The sequence below is a fragment of the Myotis brandtii genome, unplaced genomic scaffold (assembly GCF_000412655.1).
Source record: "Myotis brandtii unplaced genomic scaffold, ASM41265v1 scaffold84, whole genome shotgun sequence".
Lineage (NCBI taxonomy): Eukaryota > Metazoa > Chordata > Mammalia > Chiroptera > Vespertilionidae > Myotis > Myotis brandtii.
Genome location: NW_005371410.1, coordinates 2,736,616 through 2,760,326, shown reverse-complemented (window position 1 = coordinate 2,760,326; position 23,711 = coordinate 2,736,616). Strand labels below are relative to the sequence as shown.

Here is a 23,711-nt window from a genome sequence, read left to right as displayed (position 1 = left end):
CTCTGTGACCCCTAAAAAAGACCCCACACTTTATCTCCTCAGGATTGCCACTGTAACTTCTGAGCATCCAAAGAGCCCTTTTGGAAGGGAAAGCGGGCCAAATGTCACTGAGCAGAAAAGTACCGCGAGGAGACCAAGGGTCTTGCTGTTTTAACAATTGTTTTTGGTAGAAACTGTCTTACACACACACACACACACACACACGGTTTAGCAGGAATTGGTGGAAAACAACTGGGAGGAAGTACAGCTGTTCCCTCTGAGGAGATCGCCGGGGGGAAGGCAGGCCTGGGAAGAGGGGGTGTTCCCCGGGTGGTGACATACAGCATTCCTTTCACTTGAGGCAGCTGAGCCGAGGAGCTGCAGTCTCCCCTTGGGAATATGACTTAGCCGGGAAGGGCCTCACACACACAGACCTGTGTCCCCATGTCCTTCTCCAAGAGAAACCCCTTCCCATCCTGTGTGCATGAACTCCCATACCAGCAGAGGCTCCGATACCGCCCCATCTCTGGCCCAACAAACAGCCCAAAGTCAGCAGTCTCGTAGGATGTGTTTATATTTACACGGTACATTTTAAAGCAATGGCTACATTGGTCATACATATTAGAAACCATAAAAAAAAAGTTAAGAACTTAAAATGTACATCATACACTTGTATATATATTTTTTACACAGAGGTAAAAAGGGTTATTATAAAAAAATCAATACAACAGGGCTTTTAGTATACAGGTAAAGAATGAATGATGCTTCAGGCACTTTAATTTGTTAATGTGAGCAAATAGCTTGGGGGGGGGGGGGGGGGGGGAGGGCGCGGGTGTCGGGAGAAGCTTCCAAACAGATAATCTTTTGGTTAATGTTTTTGTTACCACAGATACAAAAATAAAATCTGAATAATTTCTTTCAAATGATTGACGTCAGTATGGCAAAGCTGACTGGGAAAATACTACACACTGTTCAGCTGCAGTGTGGCGATGAGAGAGACGTATTTACATAAATGTCCCCATGGCTGTCCTTGTGCCCTTCACCGCTACCTTCACAAACCAAAAAAGCATAGGCAGAGTTAAGATTCACTGGCATAACTCTTCAAAGGGGTGGACCAGGACAGGGGGTGAAGGGAGAGAGAGAGACAACAAAATAGAGCCACAAACAAGCGGGGATATGTGTATTCTTACTGAAATAAATAGGGGCACTGGAACTGAGGTCTAACAAAACATACATTAGTGTTGTGCTTTGTAGAGAGGAGACCTTGAGAAAGGCCTTGAGGAAAACCCTCAGGGCGTGGGGGTGGTCTCTCAACAACGTTGGGAGGCTGGCTGCGGGTCCGCTAGATGTTCCCCAGGCAGGGAAGCAATGCTCTTTTCTCCCATCACCAGACTGACAACTCTCTGGTCCCTTTCCAGACCCAAAGGCCCAAACCAGTCACTCCAACCAATGAAAACGTCTACCGACTAACTCAGAAGCACAGAGGGCATTTGCACCGATGATCTGACTAAAGAAGTGCGACGGGCTCTCAGGAGAGCTGAAAACATTCCACGAAGGTAAGCACGGCTAGCACTTTCCCGTATGATGGGAAGATTGGAAAAAAGTCCCTTTCCTTGAGGACTGGTGTCCTGTGTGCCATAGAGAAGGGAGGAGGAAGCAAGGGGGGAGGGAACAGGCCATGCCCTCAGCGGGCAGTTACCACGGGAAGATCATGGCGGGAAGAACAGTGTTTGACAAACCTGCCCCTGTGTTCTCCACGTCGTTCTGATTGTACTATGCTGGGCACAGGGAAACCACTCTTTACTTTTCTTCTTTCTGCCCTAAGATTTGGCCATTCCTTGCAATAGATTAGAAAAATACTCTTTTCCAGCTAATTCGAAGCCTCCTACGTGGCAAGGCGACAGGGAGCCCTAGCCTGCTGACTCAACCATCTGTGCACACCAAGTGGCAAGTCTGGGTGTGGAGTTGCAGGAGAAAGACACTTAGGCATCGGAGGGGTTTTTACATATGGCCTTGTTTTTTCCTAAGTATAAATGAAGAATTTGGTGACGTGAAATTGAGTCCAAAAGAAAAACACAAACCCACGTGCGAAATGCAGCCCACCACTCCTCAAATTTACAACATTTAGAACTTCCCCCCGTTAACAGAAAACCCCCATTGGGGAGAGGGGAGCTCCTTTAGTTTTATTTACCGGAACCTTAGTGTTTCCCAACACTGGTTTGTGTTTGAAGAGAGTATTTGGTTTCCAAAACAGCAAGCAAATTTTTTTACTTTATTAGCATTTTCTTCCAATATTGCTAAATTTTTGGAAGTGGTGGCGACACAATTTTTAAAAAGTCCTACCTTAGGGGTAACTGGGGAGACTCAGGGAAATCCAGAAATCTCCTTTCTAGCCCTGGCTAGAGAGGATGTGATGCAGTTTAAGGAATTTTCCTGATTCTCCCAAGTTAATCTGAAGTTAAGGCTCGATTCTTAGTCATTTTATGGGTGAATGTTTGCATCCTGAAGAACTGGCAGATTTGGGGGCGGGGCAGGGGCAGAAAATGATGATGGGCTCACGATAGAAACTGCGGCTTAATGGGAAATTTGGCTTTAGAAAAGTTAGAGCGATCTTGTTTCTCAGCTAGCTCACCTCCTAGACAGAGCAACTAACGCGGGTTAAAATACTTCTGGTTGGGTTTCATCGTTCTGACATCACACTTCCCGGAACCCGGTGATGCTTGTTGGCAACAGGCAAGCTGAGCCAAGAGAAAGATAGTCTTCGATGCTCTTGGAAAAACCAACTACAAGACCCATCAAAAAAACCAAAAAAACAGTTCTGACTGCAGGTGCCTTTGAACTGGAAGAGGTGGGCAGGAAATCAACACAGGTATAAGACAGTTAGCTTGATTACAGGTTATTAATACACGAGTCTATGCGGGGGGAGGAGGGGTCCTTTCTTTAGAACACTGTGCGCAGGGATGGATGAGTGGCTGGGAGGTGCAGAGTCCACCGGAGGGTTCCCCAGGCTGGAATGGCGCCCCAGGTCCCAGGGGGGAGGATGAGAGTGTGTGGGAGACAAGTTCCCTGGTGGCCGTGGACGGAGGGGAGGGCGGGGCACAGAGTCACACGGCGGCTTTGTGCCTGCCCCCGCAGCACCTGCACATCACTCCGCAGTGGTAGCAGGCCCGAAGGGGCAGGTAACAGCACATACAGGGGGCCAAGAAAGACAAGGCAATAAGAGCCATCCACCGGAGGCAAAACTTCTCGTCGCTAGTGTCGCACGAGCAGGGGTCTGTATAGTCGCCCTCGGGGTCCGACATACAGTGATAGAGCAGGCTGTCCGCACACCACATACAGCTCACCCGGCGGATGCAAGTTCTCACGGAGTCGGGCGCGTCCTGGCAGTGGCCCCTCCGGTTCTCCTCGTGGTTGAACATGTCCCTGCAGTACTCGCACCGGGAGCGCTCGCCGTCCTCCTTCCGCCGCCGGGATTTGCCCCGCGAGGGCTGGGTCTTGATCACGCCGCCCCCGCGCCCTTTGGGGTCCTCACCGAGGCCGAAGTCCGAGGAGTCCACGTAGGGGTAGTTATAGTCGTGCTTGGGGACCTCGCCCTTGGCGAAGCGCACGTAGGAGTCCGCGTCCTCGGCGGGGTCCAGGGCCTTGCGCACGGGCGCGTGCCGGTAGTCCTCGTAGCCCGTCACCCAGATCTTCTCCCGGGGGTTGATGCGCACGATCTCCTCGTCGTCGTCCGGGAAGCTCACCTGGCGGTAGGGCCGGGGCATCGGCTGCCCCAGGAGAAAAGAGACAGTATTTTACAGCAATGGCATAAAAAGAGAAAAGAATCCAATACGTACCTTTCACCTTGACAAAGGCATTTCTGGAAGAAACTGACCCGTCCTGTAATGACTGAACATCTTATGGGTCAAAGATGGATTTCAAACTGTGAGTCTCAATCCTTTCCTGGGTCCGGAATCAACTGAATGGGCAGAGACCAGCTTTTATCCTCCCCCTTGTTTTGATTACCATCTAGGTGGGAAAGTGTGCCCACTGTAAGAATAGTCTGAATTTTCAGAAGCTGGACACACCCAGGTAAAGAAGCAGAAGGTGAGGCTGCCTGCTAGCCTGATTTCTGCCTGGTTTTTGGACAGTATGTTCTCTGTTGTAGGATCAGCTTTTTTCTTCTTCTTCTTCAGTGAAATAGACGAATACTGAGTACACTGCATGTTAGAAGGATAAGTACTTTTCATAATCTATGTATATACAATACGTGAGCCGTGGGTCACCATATAAAATGCATTTCTCACTGTGGATCGTGTTCAAAAAAAGCAAAAGGGGGCTACCAGGAACTATAAGAACCGTGTAATCCGGTTGGGAAGAGAAGATGCCCAGATAACAGAAGGTTAAGAGCGCAGGCTCCGGAGGCCGGCTGCCTGGGTTCGAATCCTGCCAGGATCGCACAGATAGTGAGTGACAGAACTGGAACCTGGGCCTAGGCAGCTGCGACCCAGAGCCACACCCTCCAGCCCCCACACCCCAACTGCATTCTCCCTTAGGGCCAAGCAGTAGTTGGTTTTCCACCTTACAAGTCCTTTGGGCATGAAGGCTTTTTAAGGGGGAAAGAGCATGGTTCTGAGCAAACCCACTGGAGTCAAATTCGGGCTGTGCAATTTCCCGGCAAGTGGCTATGCCTCAACCTCAGTTTCCCTGATTGCCAGACTGCATAGGGCTGTTGTGAATGGAGAGGAGGAGTCTACGCAGTGTTCGCACTGAGTCTGTCACACGGGATGTGCTCGATACCGGCTGTCATTGTCGTCCTTGTAACAGTTACAGCATTTTACATGGCAGTTGGGTTTCCCCATCGCTTCCCACCAGACTGGGAGCAGGGCCACCTCTCACACCCTTTGCCCTAATTCCCCTGAGAGCCTTGACATGAGAGCTTCCTGGGCTTCAGAAAAATCACAATCCTGTAGGATTTCAAAACGGATCTTGGGAGCTGTCACAGGCTTTGCTAATTTTTTATTTTGCAACGTAAGGAGAGCCAAGAAGCCAGTTCTTATGGATTGCTACCATAATTTGATTTAAAAAAATTTTGTTAATGCCAAACTGTTGGGAAGCATACAACAAAAAGATTTTTAAAAAGAGTCATATAAACCTAGCTTTATGTTAACTGTGCTCCTTTTTTCTCTTTTCAAAGCAGACCGGTGGCCACATCACCCTACACGGGCAGCAGTCCCAGCCCCACAGGTTGGGAACCTACTCTGCAAAACAGCCACTCGGTAAATATTTGTTGAATTACTGAATTCCAGACTCCATCTCCCTGAGCAGGCCTGGGCCTGCAGCCCGAGCCGCCAGGGCGTGAGCCAGGTGTGCAGCGTTCTTCAGGCCTGATCGGGAGGCCCTCTGCAGGGGGCAGCACAGCGCATGGGTGAGCACAGACTTGCATTTGAATCTGTTTCACCAGGGACTCGATCTCTCTAAGCCTTAGCTTCCTCATCTACAAAGTGGGGAGCCGAGGACCTGCCTTGTGGGGCAATTTGTGAGGATTAAACGAGATACAGTACAAGGATTCTGGCCCACAGAAACCTCTAAGCAAGGGTGAGCTGCCATCACCGCCAGCGATGTGGGGCGGGGTGGGGTGGCACAAAGTAGCACGGAAGGGCCTAGGCTCGGGGAGAGGAAGGAGGCCTTCCAGCATTGGGAGCCACCCACCCCGATGACCCCCGAGGACGGAGACTACCGCTCACCTGCTCGAGGTGATAGTGGTCCGCGGGGTATGGGTCGTGGAGGTGGCCCAGGGTGTAAATCCTCCGGTGCTCACAGGATGTGGGAGAGGAGATTGTCCGGGTCGGTTGTTCCCTCTTCTGAGAGGAATTAGAAGAACTGTCTGTAGCTGTCTGTTTAGAGGGAGGTAACCAAGAGTTAATTTGAAACAACCAAACCCACACACCAAACCCTCGCATGCCGTCTGCCCGCCTTGTGGCATCTTGCAGGGCTTCCCGAAATCTGGAGTTTATCCTGGCTACCCGAGGCGGGAGGACCCCCGAAGGGCGAGATTGTCTAAACATGATGTGGCCGCCAGACCCTGGAAAGTTCGGTTTGTTTTCTCGAATGTGGGAGCAGCGACCAGGCTTTGGGGCCAGGCTACCACAGCAGGCCTCCCGCGGGTGCAGCCCAGTTGGTCAAGGATGGTTGTCCCATTTGTAGCGCTAGTTCCAAGGCACTCTGGTGAGCAGGGGAGGTGCAAACACGAAAAAAAATCAAACCCAAATGTTGACATGTGTGGCTAGTCCCAGCCTGAGAAAGAGAGAAGGATACCGTGGGGTATCATGGGTACTGGCTTTCCAGAAATTTTATAGGACATCTTTGGGGTCCACTTTAAACTGGTAGCAAGATGGACGACTGCAGAGGGTTAAGGCTTCCAGAGCTGTCTCCCCAGCAGCGGTATCCAGTTCAGCCCGGAGCCTACCTGATGGTGTCTTGGGAAGGTGATCAGATGTTGGGATGGACTGTGGCCAGAGCTCAGGGGGGGCCCACCGCCTCCCAATATATCTACCACCTGGGTGCTTCATGCTCCCGCCTAAGCCTCAATAAAGGGGGCCAGGTGATGGTCACCCTCCACAACCACTCCCACCCCCCACATGCTCGTAAAAGACTTAAGTCTTTACAACCAGGGCACCCCACCTTTCACCTCCAAGGAGTCGAGGACCCTTCCCCACCTCCAAACAAATGAAAAGGTTTTTCTTGTATCTAGAAACTTCTTCCTCTCCTTGGCTGGCTGTTGCTCTCATAGTCCCCTTATCTTTTTATTCTACATGTCTTTTGTTCGTGTCATAAATCCTTTTGGGGGCAAGGCAGGGTTTAAACAAATAGAGTGATAGTTATTTTTACCCCTCTGCCCATTTATAAAGAAGTAAATGCTCAGAAAAATGGGACTACAGGTATTTAGGAAAAAGAAGACTCATTTCCATTACGCAATAAACTGCTGTTAATTTTTAAAACTTGGCGGACATGTGCAGCTTCCCTATAGGACCCAATCTGCCTGGATTTTTCCTCTTGGTTTGGTCCAAGTGATGCGGGGCTGATGCCTGTGTCCAGTCCCTCCACCCACAGTGGCTAATCCAGATGTGGACACATGGTCCTCTCAGGCAGTACAGAAAGATTTTTGACGGAGAGTTCAGAAAAGATGCTGACTTTTTACCTCAAGTTAAGACCTAAGGGTCCCGTAAGCCTGGAATGGTGGTGAGGGCACTGGGGAAGCACCTTCTGGATGAGGTGAAGCAAAACCTAGAGAAGGCCACCCCCATGGACACCATCTGAGCTTTGGGGTCCAGTCAAGCCTGAATCCTGACCCACTGTTTGGTAACTGAAGCCAGATGTGCTGGGCTCACCACGTGGGTGCACTTCTCCTCCCTCCCGATCCCAGCTCTGAGGCAGCAGCTCCACCTGCGTCACTCCCCTGGCCTCTCTGTGACCCAGACTCCTCTCCACAACGGGTGGGGTGACCTGGGCGTGCAGCCTGCTACCTCCCTCCTCTGCCTCTTGGGAGCTACCCAACTGGCGAGCAGCCATTCTGGGACTGTGGGGCCCACCGTGGGGAGGCTGCAGACCCAGCACCCCTGTGCCTGGCGGGGTGGGTCCTGAGACACCCGCTTCCTGCAGATGTCAGCCAGGACCATAAAGGGTCCCCCCAACTGGTTCAGAACTCAGATAGGAAAGAATTACTATTAAATATCAGTAACTGCAAGAGACCAAGCTGACACACAAGAATTTTTTCCTTTCTTCCACACTCTGCTTGTTGTCCAGCTCTCACCCACTTTGCTGTCGATCCGACAACAAAGCCCAGAACTCCCCCGTTAGGAGAGTGGGTACCATGTGCCAGGGGCTGGGTACACGTGAACAATCGCAGGTAAAATATCGTCTCCACATCACACAGAGGCAGGACCTGCTGACCGGCAGTGGCTAACCCAGATGTGGACACCCTGACCATCAAGCCCCCTGGAGTTCAGTACCCCAAACCCTGCTTCTCACACTCAGGTGAGCCCATTCCAACGCCGCCTCTGCGAGGAATTGTGTTCACCTCAACGAAAGTACAACTTCACGTCAGAAGGTGCACCCTGCGTGACAGAACCCAGGAGATAAGGGATGGCGTCACACGATACAAAGGTTTCCAAAGGTCTCAGTAAGCACTTCCTGAATAAGCAGATAAGGGCCCTCAGTATGACTCAGATCTCAGGGGTTAAATTCTTATCCAACACCCACAGGACGGTCATCTCTGAGGTTAGAAGCTACCCGAGTGCTGAACACGGTAACATGCACTCAGCACTGAGGTCTCGGAAACCAGTTAACACATCGCGGTCACCTCTGTGTTAGTCAGCTGGTACCCTCATCCACCCCAGGGCCAGGTTAACAATGTGTAGGAAGTCATTCTGAGAAATGGGGCACACCCAGTTTTCCCGGTATTCATGAGCCAATCAGAGATGCCCCCGTCTGACCTCCCTAGGCCCAAACAGCCCTTCCCCCCTGCACGGTCAAGTGCAAAGCTTCCCAAACGTGAGGCCGAGGAAGGCCTTTCAAGGTCTCCTAACCGAGTGACGGGTTTGTACAAAGGAGCAGGAAAGCCAGCAAACTTTGAGGTATGCCCACAGTTCACCGGTTCCCGAGGGCCCTGCTGAGGGTACGGCCTGGCCCAGCCCACAGCCTTCCCTGCCAAACTGCTCGGTGTGGGTCTGGACTCTGGAGAGGAGAGCCTGCCAGAGAGGCTCCACGGGAAGCCGAGGTTGTGTCAAATCTATACTATCAGACAGATCTTGCAAGCGGTGTGACCTGCCGACAAGAGGAATGTCCTATCAGGGCATCTCCAAGAACAGCGAGGGGAAATACCTCCTACCCACATGCACCGCTGACCTAACTGCTCGTGGTTTCCACTCACAGCCGGAGGACAGCAGCCACCTAAGCTGTGCGCACGCGCACACATCCACAAGCAAGATTCTCGAATGTCACTGTTACTTGTGTGCACAAGCTCATGACACCTACCCACCTGACAGCTTCTCCTTCGACTCGGAAAGACTGCGGCTGCGTTTTAAACTCGCCCTGCTCTCCGGAGGGTGTCTCTCAACTGTTGCAGGTTTGAACTTACCCACCTGACAGCTTCTCCTTCGACTCGGAAAGACTGTGGCTGCGTTTTAAACTCACCCTGCTCTCCGGAGGTTTGAACTCGGGAAGAACAAAAGCAGAGGCCCTCAGCCCCCCTAAGAGGGACAGCTTCAGCGCCAGGCTTCCCCGAGCCACCGCACCTGCACAGATCTCCTCCACAACCAGCCTCCGAGTTTGACTGACTCAGTGTCAGCGCCCATGATGAAAACGATGTCCAAGGAAGAAGGTTGCAACGTAACATGAGGGCCGAAGAAAAGAAAGGTGATGGAATATTATAATGTTAAATATCAGGGTCTCAGCTCCGGCAGACTGGATTTGAATCATTCTCTGCCAATTATAAACTGCATGATTTTGGTCAAGTTAACGTCTAACTCCAGTTTTCATATCTGCAAAAATGGAGCTGAAATTGTCCTCAGAGCTATTACAAAAATGAAATGAGATTAAACATTCTCATTTTTTAAACTGTTACTGCCGATTACCGAAAAGTTTTTGATTCTGTTGGTTCGGTATCTGGTCACCTCGCTTAACTCCTTATAGAAGTTCACATAGTTTACATAGTGACTTTGGGTTTTTCTCAGTAAATCCTGTTACCCACAAAGGGTAGTTTGGCCTCTTTTCCAGTTTTTATACCTTCTTTTTCTTATCTTATTGCAATTTTTGCCAGGGCTTCCAGCATGATGTGGAACAACAGAGGCGATAGTGGCCCTGCTTGTCTTTTTTTAAAATTGATCATATATATATTTTTATTTCTTTATTGATTTCAGAGAGGAAGGGAGAGAGAGAAACATCAATGATGAGAGAGAATCATTGATCGGCTGCCTCCAACATGCCCCCTACTGGGGATCGAGCCTGCAACCCAGGCATGTGCCCTTGGCTGGAATCGAACCTGGGACCCTTCAGTCCGCAGGCCAACACTCTACCCACTGAACCAAACCGGCTAGGGCACCCTGCTTGTCTTTTTAAAAGGCACTTTAAAAAATAAATTTCCAATGATTATTGTAAAAAGTCACATATTTTGAGTAATTAACAAGCTTGTGTGACCCTCTAACAGGGCAGTAAGCCGAGACAAGACCTTGATAAGGAGAACAGAGAAAGAACAGGAGAGTGGGAAGGGAAGGGAAGTGGAAACGAGAGTTCAGGGTACTGAGATGAAAGGGTGGGCACTGCTAACCTTAGAAACACTGAACAGAGCCCCGACCAGCCTGACCAAATCCACTCTGGTAGTACCAATACCCATCCCTTCCCTGAAGGGTTTTTGGGTTTGGGCTGGGTGCTTTGTGGGATGTGGGTTCACAGAAGGTGACATGGGCAGGGCAAGGCCAGGAAGCTTCCCTGAGGAAGGACATTCTAGATGGGTAGACAACCCAGACCAAGGCCCAGAGGAAGAAAAAAAGAGGCTCAAATTTATCAGTGAACATCTGATAAACTCCTTTAAACACTGTAAGCTTCCAATGTCTGAACTCGGCAGACGTAAGTTGTACTTAGTTTGAGAATTCAGGTATTTCCTTTGAGAATTCAGATAATTCTCCAGAATTTAATTTAACAAATAAGAGGAAAACCATGGAGCTTCGAAAGTTGATAGGCCTTTCTTCTGAAGAACTGACTTGAATGTTATGCTGTCTTGCCAGTAAGTCAAAATCTGAAGTACAAAAGACACTGGGTGGAGGCCGCCTGTTCCCCAAGGTCAGTGCTACCTGTGTGGGCAGGACTTGGTCTGAATGGAGAAAGGGGAGAAGATCAATGCCTAAAGTTAAAGCTGTGGCTGGCTCCCTTCTATGTTATGGGCATATTTTGTACAATAGGATTTCTTACTCGTGGAAAGTTGGCTATTCTTCCCTGACCTATGGAGGGCCCTTGAGTTGACCGGGAGGTTCTTGAAGAAGCATGTGCATTTGTTCGCGTGCCCTGGGTCCGGGAACGAGCCTCCTTCATTTGGAAGGTGAACCTCTTTGACCAGGGGAAGCTCAAAGAGGGAGGGAAAAAACCAAGAGGCTAAGCCAGGTAAGAAGGCAATTTGCTTAAATTAAGTTACCCATCTGGGATAGGATCCTAGCTGCAGACCAGGGCTTTCTGGGGCATTCTGGGTGGGTCAGACTATACATTTCAAAGTAAAAGAAGTGTTTTCAGGACTATGTGCATCCCCTTTAACTCCCTTGGGTTTTCCTGCTAAATCCTTGATTTTCCAAAAGGGGTTGGGAGGTACAGAACAAAGGCAGCAACAGCTGGCAGACAGTGGCTAGGGGAGAGAAAGGTGTGTCCAGGGCTGATTTTTCAAGGACACTTGGAACTATTAAGGGGCTCCTGGTTTATAGCTTTCCCGAGTAGGACACTCCCACTGAGTGTATTGGTGAGACTACGAGAAGGCTGGTGTTCGTCAATTTTCTCCTCCCTTCTGGGAGAGAGGCAAGCAAGCAAGTACAGCCACTTGATCATCCCCGTGTCTCCAGAACACGAGCCGACGGAAGAAAGTGCACAGTGCATGGAGCCAAGCCCACTCGGCGGCCACTTCCGGAGGCCAGTGGACCTGGGTGTTTTCAACAGGCATAGGAAAGACAGGCAAGAAACTGCTCGAGGAGCCCGACCACAGCATCTGGGGATCACACAGCAATGCTAGGCAAACATAGCTCAATGCAGAGAGAAGTGGACAACCCTGATGCCAGGCCAGGCCATTCATCTTAGACAAGTTGTTGAACTTCTTTGGGCCTCAGTTTCCTCATGTGTAAGATCAGGGGTGCTACTGGGTGATCCCCAAGGTCTATCTGGGCTCTAACAATTTCATGTGTGATCCTCCTCCCTCTGCCTAAGAATATGACAGGTCAGAAGGGTTTGTCTAACACTGTTGCTTAGCTGATTGAAGAGCCACAGGATATATGTCAACTATAACTCAATAAACACAAATAATAAATAAAAGTCATCACCATGCCCCCCCACCCCCAAACTGCCAGAGGATTCACTCGGATGATTAAGTAGAATTTCTGCCATCTATAGATGCTGCTATTTTGAATTTTTAAAGATGGATTACTGGGAGTTATGACCACAATTCGTATTATTTTTACTGCAATCCACCACCAAAATAGATCTCGACATCTGATGCATTCTTCCTATAGCAAGGGCTGCTCGTTTTATTTCTTTTAAAAAGTATGCACACACACAGAGTACATATAAATACAAATGTATGCCATTCCTCTCCACCTCGGGCTGGGAGACTAGACTGATCACATAAAACTCTGGGCTGCTTCTGCCTATCAGGAGACAGTGACCTGGATGGCCGAGGGCCCAAAGGCTCCTGGCTCAGGGGGTGTGGACGAGCTGTTGTTTCTAACTCTTCAGCAAAGCATACCTTCTGCTCCGTATTGACCAGACTGACAGGCCTGTGGCCAATCCCTTTTCCTCTGCTAACCAGGAAGTTACCACCAGGTCTCTGGGAACAGGTAGCACTGGCTCACCTGTCCTGAGGGCCTACATGGGTTCCAGGTGTCCTGTTTCAAAGAGGCAAGCAGAGCAGAAAATCGGCCAGGAACATGCTCTTCTGTGGTCCCAGCTAGCAGGCAGTTTGGGCCTAAGAGGCAGCTGCTTGGGGAAAAGAGAGAACTCGGTCCTAGGGCATTAATTACCCTCTCTGGGACCCAGGGAATAAAGTGGGCGTTCTTTCATTGGGAAAAAATCCTATGTAATAAAAGGATAATATGCAAATTGACCTTAATGGTGGAATGACCAGAATGACAGCTCAACCAGTCACTATGAGGCGCACTGACCACCTCTCTGGCCTTTTCCCCAGCCGGCAGGCTCCAATCGCCTGATGGCGAGCGGGGAACCGGGGGTGGATGATGGGGGATGTGGGTGGTGCCAGGCCAAGGCCCCTACCCCGCTGGTCGCCCCACACACAGAGGGCAACCCACGACGGGGGTGGGGCCGGCAAGTGGACGGGAATGGTCAACCTCTTGGTTCCTCCCCCTGGCTGGCAGGCTCCAATTACTCGATCACTTGATGGCGAATGGGGAACCGGGGGCGGGTGGCGGCAGGGGGCGGGGCTGGCTGCAGGCAGCTAGGGAAGATGGCCCTTATTGTAGGCCAGGCCTAGGGACTGTACCTGTGCATGAATTTCGTGCTCTGGACCTCTAATAATAAAAAAAGGGAAATGTCCACATGTTTAACAAAATTTTATGTGTCTAGATTTTGAAGTCAGGTGAAAGCAAATTTGATATGAAAGGAAAGGACTGATAAGCCACAGCTTTGCTTCACTGGAAGGGCTGAGGGATGGGAGCAGGAAGGCTGGGTTTCAGGTAACCCTGACTACGTTCTCTGTATGAATTAGTAAAATGGAAATAATAGTAGCCTACTATCCACAGCTTAAAAAGATGAGATGACATACGTGTAAATGAAGAAAGACACACATGGAAGAGTTAGAGAAATGCCGTTGGCCTTCCTGAAATGGAGAGTGTTGCAAAGCTTTTGTTGGACATTGATTGCTTTAGTTTAGCCACTGTAAGGTATTACTTTTGAATAAAAAGATCCTCCTCTTACTATGTAATGTGAGCTTGATAACTGTCGTGTGGAAGATAAAGCAGCTCCCACCCATGTGGGCCTCTGCCTGTAGCAGTTATGGGGCACAGGGCTGCCCCTCCCAAACATTTTTGCCTTTCTTAACAAAGCACTGTAGACCAACTTCACTACATTTTATAGGATTTACATTTCCAACCTATTTTCCCCCCACGTCTCCCCCCCCCCCCCCCTCCCCTTCTGTCCCCATCCCTTCATTCCTTAGGGAGAGACAACAGAAAAGTTTCTGATCAGCTGATCTTCTAAAAGGAGGCTGGGGCTTCGAGGAGGAACCGGGGACCGTCTGCCTACACAGAGGTCTTAAGCCAGTGCCTTAGTTGAAATATCCATCATTTAGGTGGTTCTTTTGCAACAAAGGGGGACTCTGGTACGCTTGACAGGTAACATTTACTAAAACGTATTGAATAAGTATTGCCTTTTCTTACAGTTCTGGCTGAGCAGAGTGTGGAACTGAGCCTCGCTGAGCCTGGGTGATTCATCTGCAGACATGAAGTGCCAGGAGGTTACCTCCCAGGTGGCTGGGGGACAGATGCAGTGATGTATGTGCCAGTGTGGGCATAGTGCCAGGGCAGCTCCACACCCCAGTTCCTGGGCCAGCAGACAGAGACTCAGAAGAAATGTGTCCACCCTGAGGTTTTGTGTTCAAAGGATCAAGGGTCACAGCTAACTCACGGCAGAACCAAGTTCAGAATCCAGGCAGGCCTCTCCCTCACCTCAACTCCGCACTCTCAGGGGTCACACACCACTTCAGCTTTTATTGATTTTTTACAGAGAGGAAGAGAGAGGGATAGAGAGTTAGAAACATCGATCAGCTGCCTCCTGCACACCCCCTACTGGGGATGTGCCCGCAACCAAGGTACATGCCCTTGACCGGAATCGAACCCGGGACCCTTGAGTCCGCAGGCTGACGCTCTATCCACTGAGCCAAATCAGTCAGGGCCAGCTTTTAAAAACACTCTTAGAAAATCAGTAGGTGAACCCCATTTCATTACAAAATTGGTCGATATGCCTTCAGTTTTAATGTTTGTTAGGGCTGAATTAGGTGGAAAAATTTTGTGGTATTCTGCACTCTTCCGCTTCTGTAAGTGAAACCTAGGTAATTACAAAATTCAATGAATGTTTTTTTCTATTTAAGAATGAAAATAAGGACAACTTGCAAATATTCAAAAGCCCATCTAGGATAAAGCAAAACTGCTTCTCAGTACTTTGGTTTCAACCACTTGCTCTAACCTCGCTTTAGAGAACACCTGGGGTGGAAGGGCGAGGTACCATCGGGGACAACTGCTCTGAACAGCCGGAAGGTAACAATGCAGCTTGTAATAAACAGGATGCCAGGGGGCCAAGCACAGGGCAGGACCAGGTTTTCCAGTTTGGGCAAAACATGGCTAGAAACTGATGATGTTCTAAAAGACATGACATTTTTCCTATCTAAAGGAGCACTGCCTACCTAAAGAAAGGAATACAGTGAAACACCAACACCTAATCCAAATACCAGCCTTTTCCAACTGGGTTCTAGGAGAGAGTTCAAACCCGAACAAAATCATTGAATGACTCTCCTCAATTCTACAAAGGACATTACACAGTTAGTACCATTCTAGGTGCGCAGGACACGTTAACTCATTATATGAGGATGGATTCCTTAAAGTGCTAGGGCTTAATAGAGAAGAATTGATGGAGAAGGGCTGTCCAAATCCCAAAACAGTACTTAGGTGGAAGTAAACCTAGAGGGTGGGAAAAAAACCACCCAAACCTATACATGTAGGGTAGGCCTTGCTATGGTCAAGCTCCGAGTTGCCATCTTGGGGACCGCAGACTGTAACACCCACTAGGTAGCTCCCAGTCCACCACATGAATGGGTCACATGGGCATGAGCCACATATTTATTCTCTTGTCTCTCCCTTTTCCAACTTGGGTCCAAGAGAACCCTAAGATAGAACTCTTATATTTGGTGGTGGTTTAAAAAAAATAGAACAGCTGAAAGACCCTAAATATAATTATTCAACAGCAGCAGCGGGGAACTGGGAAGCTGGGCGCGAGTCCCCACTGCCCCTCCACCATGAACTGGATGTGAGATTTTTTTTTTTAAATATATTTTATTGATTTTTTTTACAGAGAGGAAGGAAGATAGAGTTAGAGAAACATCGATGGGAGAGAACCATCGATCAGCTGCCTCCTGCACACTCCCTACTGGGGATGTGTCTGCAACCAAGGTACATGCCCTTGACCGGAATCGAACCTGGGACCCTTGAGTCCGCAGGCTGACGCTCTATCCACTGAGCCAAACCGGTTAGGGCTGGATGTGAGATCTTAGGCAAGTCACGCGTCTGAGTCACCTGGAAGAACTCACAATCCCTTCCCATTCCCAGACCAGCTCCCAGACCTAAGGAGCTGGCTTTTTAGAGCTGCCCTCGCCACCCAGCAAGGCAAATAAATGTCCAGTAACGCCTGCAGCTTATCTTATCTCTAACGTGCCATTACTTCCACAGTGGACATGCAGCTGCCTAGCACCAGGCAGGGAGTACAGCAGGAAGAAGAGCACTTAGAGCCACAAAAGTCAACCTCTTTAATCTCTAAACCTACAGCGGGGGGAACGAGGATGAGTTGCTATAACTAAGGTGTTCGTCTCCATTCCTCCTTCTCCCTTGACCTCTCACCCACCTTCTGATAAAACCCCTCTCATTCTTAAGAAAAATAAATAAAAAAAATCAATACACGTATGTATATCACTTAATATCTCAAGTAGCAGTCTCGCCCCTCTCCACCTCAGCTTCTCACTCTCCAGAGAAATTAATACACTTTCTACTCCTGTGGCTCTTCTTGTATTTGTCCCCATTTTTTTCAATCCCATGTGGTTTATACTATTTTCTGATGTGCAGATTTAGATATTATTTAAGGACTGCTTATTGTGGATGAAGATCGAGCCCTCTTATACACCCTCAAGTATCTTCCTATAAAGCAAATATTTCCCTAATCCCCCAGCTTTAGAGCCAGAATCCAGCCACTCGGCACAGTGACAGCTGAAGCACTGACCACACGTGGCCAGATTCTAGGTCGGCTGCTCTAGAAGTATGTGTGCCCTGCAGCTGCATTCTCCAACGATCCTATTAAAACGATCCTTGTCTGCTATGAAGATGCTAATCCCATTTAAAAATTACTTTAGAATTCCGCAGCAGTCAATAAATCACCTGGTTTGAATGGACCAAACCCTACACAACAGGAATTTGGGAAATGGTTCACTAGGTGACCACAAAACCCAGAGCCTCTCCAGTGCTAGTTCATTTTCTCTCCTCACTCTGCCCAAGAATCCCTTCCCTGCCGGTTCCAAACCCTCACCTGGAGGGACCTGGGAGGAAGTCAGTTCTAAGTTGGGGAGCAAAGCAGCTCAGTTTATCCACAGAGCTGAACAGCCCAGACCTGAAGTTCACAGGGGCCTCCTCCACAGAGACAAAAGCACCACAGAGGGAACAGACTTGCGGGTCTTTGCCTCTTGTCTCCCCAGCTCGGAAGGGACAGAAGGGACAAGCTGCCGGTCAGATGCAGCAGTGAGAGTGTGCTCTCAGCAGAGTACAGACTGTGAACCTTTGTTGTTGTTTTATGTTCTTGGCATGACTCATCTTACACATTACCAAGTGGCTCAGGCACTGGAATTCCTGGTACCTCCATGTTTAATGCTGGGCACTCCCTTGCCACCAAGGGTCAACCCTTATAATTGAGGTCTCCCTGGAGTGGAGGGGCTGTGAGAGGGCCGTGCCACAAAGGAGAAAGCGGACGAGAGGGTAAGAGGCAGCGCGAGGAGCCAACAGCTTAGAGTCGGTGACAAAGCCAGGGCTCCGCTCCTCGCTGTAGACCGAGCACAAAACAGCTGGAAACATGGCACACAGTCACTGAGATTCCCTCAAAATCACCCCCTTCCAATGGCTCTCCAAGATAACAAAGCAAATGAATAAAGTAGGAAAACCTGTGATTTTTATACACTATACAGTCATCCCCACCAAATGCCATCTATAGGGTCTACGACTTAAAGCAAAATGATGTATAACGAAGCCCATTTTACCACAGGCCATACCAACAATGCAAGAGTGAAGTTCTTACACTCTCATCGTCGTTATAACAGAACGATGTTGAATGAAATGCATTACTCTGGGCCTGCTGTATCTGGGGGTCAGATCACCCATTTATTTATTGGGTATTTATAGAGCAAAGCTTTCTAGGGTTGCAGAGACTAAAATAATGAATAACCTGCTTCTAATTGGACAAAGATTTATTCACTCAGCAAATAAAATAGGAAAGCCAAAAAAGGGGGCAGGCTTTTAAGTGGCTTGAGAAATAAGCAGAGTGCTATGGGACTTTAAATAAGAGAGAACAATCATATTTGGTCGAGGGAGAAATATGAGGGCACATGAACAGATAAACAGCCCAAACTCAGAAAGTTGGAATGGTTGCTAATCAAGAGTCTCTGGTGGCAGTACTGGCTGGAAAGATGTGGACACACACCAGGCTGGTGGCAGTGATGTGGACAGGGGAGCCATGGGAAGATTGTGGAGGCCACAGTGTTGGTCACAGGTGCACAGGCAGGGCAGGTGTGCATATGTGTGAACGTGCGTGCACACACTAAGAAGGGCACGAATTTAACTGAGAAACTGCAACATGGTTGTACCATCCTGAGAAGTCAGGCGGAGAAGCTGCTTGGGGGTTAACCATCAGGGCTGGGAAGTGTGAGCAGGGACAGCCCATGGTTGGTGAGCACCCAGGCCAGACAGCTACCCCACAGGGAATTGGGCTGCCCCTTCCTCCACCTCCACTTCATTCTCTAATGCAGAATGTGCATCAATAGACTAACCCCAAGCAATCCCCTGAAACAGGGACCCCCTGGCTCCACCAGCAGAAACAGGATACGCTGGTGGTTCCTCCAGTGACACCTCTACAGGTGTTCCTACACACATGCTGTTCTTGCAGGAAACTCTCCTAATCCCATCGCAGGCGGTAAGTTACACTCTTTCACTGATAAATGAGTTCTGAGTTCTAAACGCCTGTCTTACCAATAAAAGGTGTTCTTTAAAAAAAAGATTTTAAAATTGATTTTGAGAGCGAGCGGACACATGGGAAACCGGGTGCGTAAGCCTCGATGACCCTCCTGTCATTACACAGGATGTGTTTCTAACCGTCAATGACCTAATGACTGGGGCTGTCTTGAGAAGGGAGGTACTATTGTTAACAGTCCCTTCTTTGTAAACGAATGGCATGAAGGCCACTGGTCCTATACATCAGGGCTACACGGAATGCGAGTAAGTGGGGCTCCTTCTCCCGTGAGTTCCAAGGGTCTGGGAGCAGCAGGGCTGTTTCTACACTTCCTTCCAGGCACTCGGCAACACCCTAGAGCGGCATGTTGATGCCCCGTGGATGAAAGGGCAAAACCAGGAGGACGCTGGCTTCCATCACCCGGCTCCCGCTGCCCTCTCCTGATTCTATAAATCATTCTGGCAGGTAGCTGGGAAGCAGCTGCGGGTGACAGTTCTGCTCTGGAGCACAGGAAGTCACCTTTTAACCCTCCTGCTGTTGTTTGTCTCCCCAAACGTGACAAAGGAACAGATGTAAGCAACATGCCAACTGCTGAGAAGATCTGCTTGGAGCGCTATAGGAAGCCTGCTCAGAGCCACATCACACCAGCCGCTCCAGGGAAGGACAACTGAGCTCATTTCCTGACACCCCCACGCACGTCAGGCTGGGACCCGCAGGCCGCTCACCATGCACATCCCGGCATCCGCCTTCACCCCTGTGGTTCCCAGCCTTGAAGCCACTTCCCGAGCCCTGTTCAAATGCCGCTGAGGTCCAGGCGGGCCTCCCCACTAGTGGTCTTCTCTGACCTCCCCTACCGTAAAGTCCCTGATTCAGAGGACTCTACAGTCTGTGCCAGTCGAAGCCTGTCAGAGCCAAGCTCATCTCTGTTCAAACCACCCTGCTCCCCGAACCAGGGCTGTAGCCTCGCTTTACACACACCTCTGGATTCCCCAAGCACTTTTTCGAAATCACTAGCTGTGAGGAGTCTATTGGAAAGCACGTTTAAAGGGGTGCAACCAATATCTTAAAATATGAAATAAAAAATTGCTTATAAAAGATATTCTTGGGACAACTGGGGAACTATTATCCGACAGGAGATTCCTATGAATTTTCTTAGGGATAGGAATGGTGTTGTGCTTGTGTAGAATACCACCTTATTTTTAGGAGGTGGATGCTGAAGTAATTCCAGGTGACTTATTTTTAACCAATCAGCAAAAATATACGTGTGTGTGGGGGGGGGGGAAGGGGGGGGCACATCTCTAAATACACATACATGCACAGATACAGGAAATGGGGCAAAATGTCACAACTGCCAAATCTAGGTGTAGAGCATACAGTGCTCACTGGATTATTCTGTATATTTTCCTATGTGCTTGAAAAGTTTCATAATCAAAAGTAGAAGAAAACAAAACAGAAGAGAAAAAAAACATATTGCAGAGCATGAAGTACAGTCTGGTTTTAGGTGTCCCTGGATGTGTGTGCCCTAGGTTACAACGTAAATGTATTTCATACTCTAGGTCCAGGCCAAGAGTGTGAAAATGCTGCCCTAGAGCTCTTCACTGCACCAGGCACACAGTAGGTGTGCAATGAACTGTTATTTCCTTTTAGAAGCCCAGGACTTAAATGAAGAAGCTAGCTGAGAAATCATTTTATTTCCAGTTATATCCCATTAACTCAAGCTGTGTCAAAATATCCAAGCCCATTTCCTGCCTTCGCACACTTAGTTCCAACCTCAACTCAGCCTTCAGGCCTTTCTGATCAGTTTAATTACTCATCAGCAAGGCTACTTCTGGTGCTCCCGTCGATGCCAGGGAGGCGGTTGTGTTCCACTCTGAGTAGGGTGACCAGTTGTCCTGGTTTGCCTGGGATTGAGGTGTTTTGTAGGACCAGGGACTTTCAATGCTAAAACTAGGACAGTCCTGGGCAAACCAGGCGGTTGTTCATCCTAAATCTGAGGAAAGACTGTGCGAGAACCTGGGACAGGTCCGGGAGAGTTGACACTCGCAGGTCATGTGGTGATGTTACCACTGCAACACGAATAACAAAGGCAAAACCCAGCCCAGGAAAAATTGCGACAAGACAGAGATCTCCACGATGGCATCCCTGCTGCAACAGCACATGCCAAATTGCAAAGCGTCTCTCATGCCCTTAACCAGAACTTCTCCTGAGTACTCACCACTAACCTGGAGAGCAAAGGACACAGAGAACGTACCGTAAAGACGTCGTCATCACCAAGCTCAGCTTCATTGTGGATGGTGGAAGATGATGTGGTTGAGCCTAAAAAGACAAAAAATAAATGTAATAAAAAGTGTTTTCAAAGAGGATAAGTCCAGTCCAATCGTTTAAAAGGTAGATTTTAATAAAACCACACCTCCTTCCTTTCGTATGTAGCTCACTAACAGAGATGTTATCTGGGAATTAATGCTTTTAATTTATTCTTCAATTGACCCTCGCCAGATGCCCCCTAAATGAACTTGGCCGACTGTTGTTCCCAATTAACCCCTTGAACTTCTGCACTGGCTACTAGAGAACAAGCACACAGAGAGGCAACACAGAGGAGGGGCGGTGAGAGCCTGCCCACTGCTCTGCCGTGCAAGGTCAAGACCAGCCTCTGCCAGCGATCCCCCAGGCCCACCAGGGTATAGTAGGGAAAGCACGGGATGGAAAACCCCCAGGTTAGACCCACCACCATCTCACTGTAAACTGGACTTAGCTTTCTAGTCTTTTCATCTACCAAAGAGGGGGCTTGACTCAACAGCTTGTATGGTCCCCTCCTGTTCTGAAATTCAGGCACTGTTGTCTAAAACCCAGATGGTGGGAGCCACCTTCTAAGCCAGTGGTTCTCAACCTTCCTAATGCCGCGACCCTTTAATACAGTTCCTCATGTTGTGGTGACCCCCAACCATAAAATTATTTTCGTTGCTACTTCATAACTGTAATTTTGCTACTGTTATGAATCGTAATGTAAATATCTGATATGCAGGATGTATTTTCATTGTTACAAATTGAACATAATTAAAGCATAGTGATTAATCACAAAAACAATATGTAATTTTATATGTGTTTTCCGATGGTCTTAGGCGACCCCTGTGAAAGGGTTGTTCGACCCCCAAAGGGGTCGCAACCCACAGGTTGAGAACCGCTGTTCTAAGCTGATACCAGGGCAAGATTGTATTCTCTTGCAATACCAGGGTATCAGTGAGTTTTCTGTTTCTGCAGGCCAACATTTAGGCTCAGGTCAGAAAACCAGGTTTATTCCATCATGAAATGAGGGCTCAATTTATTTACCTTTTCATCTCTTCATTCTGGTATGCAAACCAGTAGAAATTCCCGTCTTTCCCCCATTAATAGTACCCAGTAATGTGTGGATCAAGAAGTGACAGTTAATGGCCAAAAGGAAAAATATTTAAATTTGCAAAAGTGATAGATCAAGAGCAATTGATTTTCTACCTTCTCTTTTTCTTGGTTAAGTCTTTAAAAATATGCATTTAAAAAATATTTTGCTACTATATAAAATACAAATTAAAAGAACTGCTCAGAAAGGGAAGAGAGCCTGACCAGCGTGGCCCAGTGATTGAGCGTTGACCCATTGCTCAGAAGGTCATGGCTCAATATCCATTGTGGGGCATGCAGATGGCAGCCTATCAATGATTCTCTCTTATCATTGATGTTTCTAGCTCTCTCTCCCTCTCCCTTCCTCTCTGAAATCAATAAAAATATATTAAAAAGAAAGGGAAGAAAAATATTTAAATCTCCAACAAGGAATCCCTGGAGGAAAAATAAGTTCCATAATAAACTCTGCACAATTCCTATTGATCTTTCAGGGTTTTTCTCTACTATTTAAATTATACTAATCAATCAATATTTAAGGCAAGTTTGATAGAAAACAGCTAGGTAGAGAATACATAGAAAAAAATGACATGCGATCAATTTTGTTTATAAATTCAGTAATTAAGTATATGGACATACTGAAAACTGCTATCAGTAATACAGGAGCTATTTTCTCTCTATACATTTAAAAGATATGTTTGATAACATTTTAATATTTGTTACTTAGGTAAGACCTATGATGTAAACACCAGTTTTCATTGGCTATCACGTGGTTGTAGTTAGCAGATTCATGTTCCAGCTATAATTATCTTACTACTGATGTTAAGCAGCTTTTCATTGAAGATTTGCTTTTCTCTCTTCCCACAAATCCATAATGAAGAAAATGACTTCTGAACACTTTTATTTCTTAAACAGATGACACACACATTTTTTTCTGATTGATTTTTATTTAGTTTTTATAATTAATTCTGAGGTTGGCTTTTGCTTGATATTTCTTTCTTCATGGTTGTGGTACCAGTGACCCTCTGATTTGAGAACTGAATGAGTTACAGTGGAGAAGTCGTGTGTTTGCATCTGTGGACTCTAGAAAACCCTATGAGAATCGATGGCCTAGGACAGTGGTCGGCAAACTGCGGCTCGCGAGCCACATGCGGCTCTTTGGCCCCTTGAGTGTGGTTCTTCCACAAAATACCACCTGCGGGCACGCACATACAGTGTGATTGAAACTTCGTGGACCATGCGCAGAAGTTGGCATTTTGTGGAAGAGCCACACAAGGGGCCAAAGAGCCGCAGTTTGCCGAACACTGGCTAGGAGCCTTCCAGGCCAGGATCAAATGTACACAATGTCTACTAATCACTCACCACAGAGTAAGGCCTAAACCAAACCAGGGCTCCGGGAGTCACAGATCCCTTTCATATTCGGTGGCAGCTGCACACCTGGGCTCTGACTGCAAAAGGGCAGTGGGTAGGCCTGGAGCCCTCTGGGCCCATTTGAATCTATTCTCCATTTTTGAGCCATGACCGATAGACCAAGCAGTTTCAATTGTCAGGGAAAGGTGAACTCCATCAAAAACGCATTCACATGGAAGTCTAGATCTTGTCTTTTCAGAGCAAAGTCTAAAAACCAGTTGGGACCACTTCTTACTCAG

General features: G+C 48.3%; 1 protein-coding gene and 1 long non-coding RNA gene across 3 annotated transcripts in view; one reads left to right on the top strand and one right to left on the bottom strand.

The window, feature by feature from the left end:
- Positions 1-535: 535 nt before the first annotated feature.
- Positions 536-23,711, bottom strand: part of SPRED2 (sprouty-related, EVH1 domain containing 2) — a 116,885-nt gene continuing 93,709 nt past the window's right edge. The window contains exons 4-6 of one of the 2 annotated variants that reach the window (XM_005884547.2): positions 20,945-21,009; positions 5,706-5,855; positions 536-3,746 (exon numbers count right to left, since the gene is read on the bottom strand). In XM_005884547.2, the coding sequence (XP_005884609.1) occupies positions 3,084-3,746; positions 5,706-5,855; positions 20,945-21,009 (878 nt within the window). In that variant the 3' untranslated portion in view covers positions 536-3,083. The remainder of the gene's footprint in view (positions 3,747-5,705; positions 5,856-20,944; positions 21,010-23,711) is intronic. The other variant, XM_005884548.2, reaches the window with a different exon arrangement.
- On the top strand, positions 7,538-9,582 carry LOC106724483. The gene is made up of 3 exons (XR_001360292.1): positions 7,538-8,140; positions 8,893-9,085; positions 9,168-9,582. It is a non-coding gene; the product is annotated as an uncharacterized LOC106724483 (long non-coding RNA).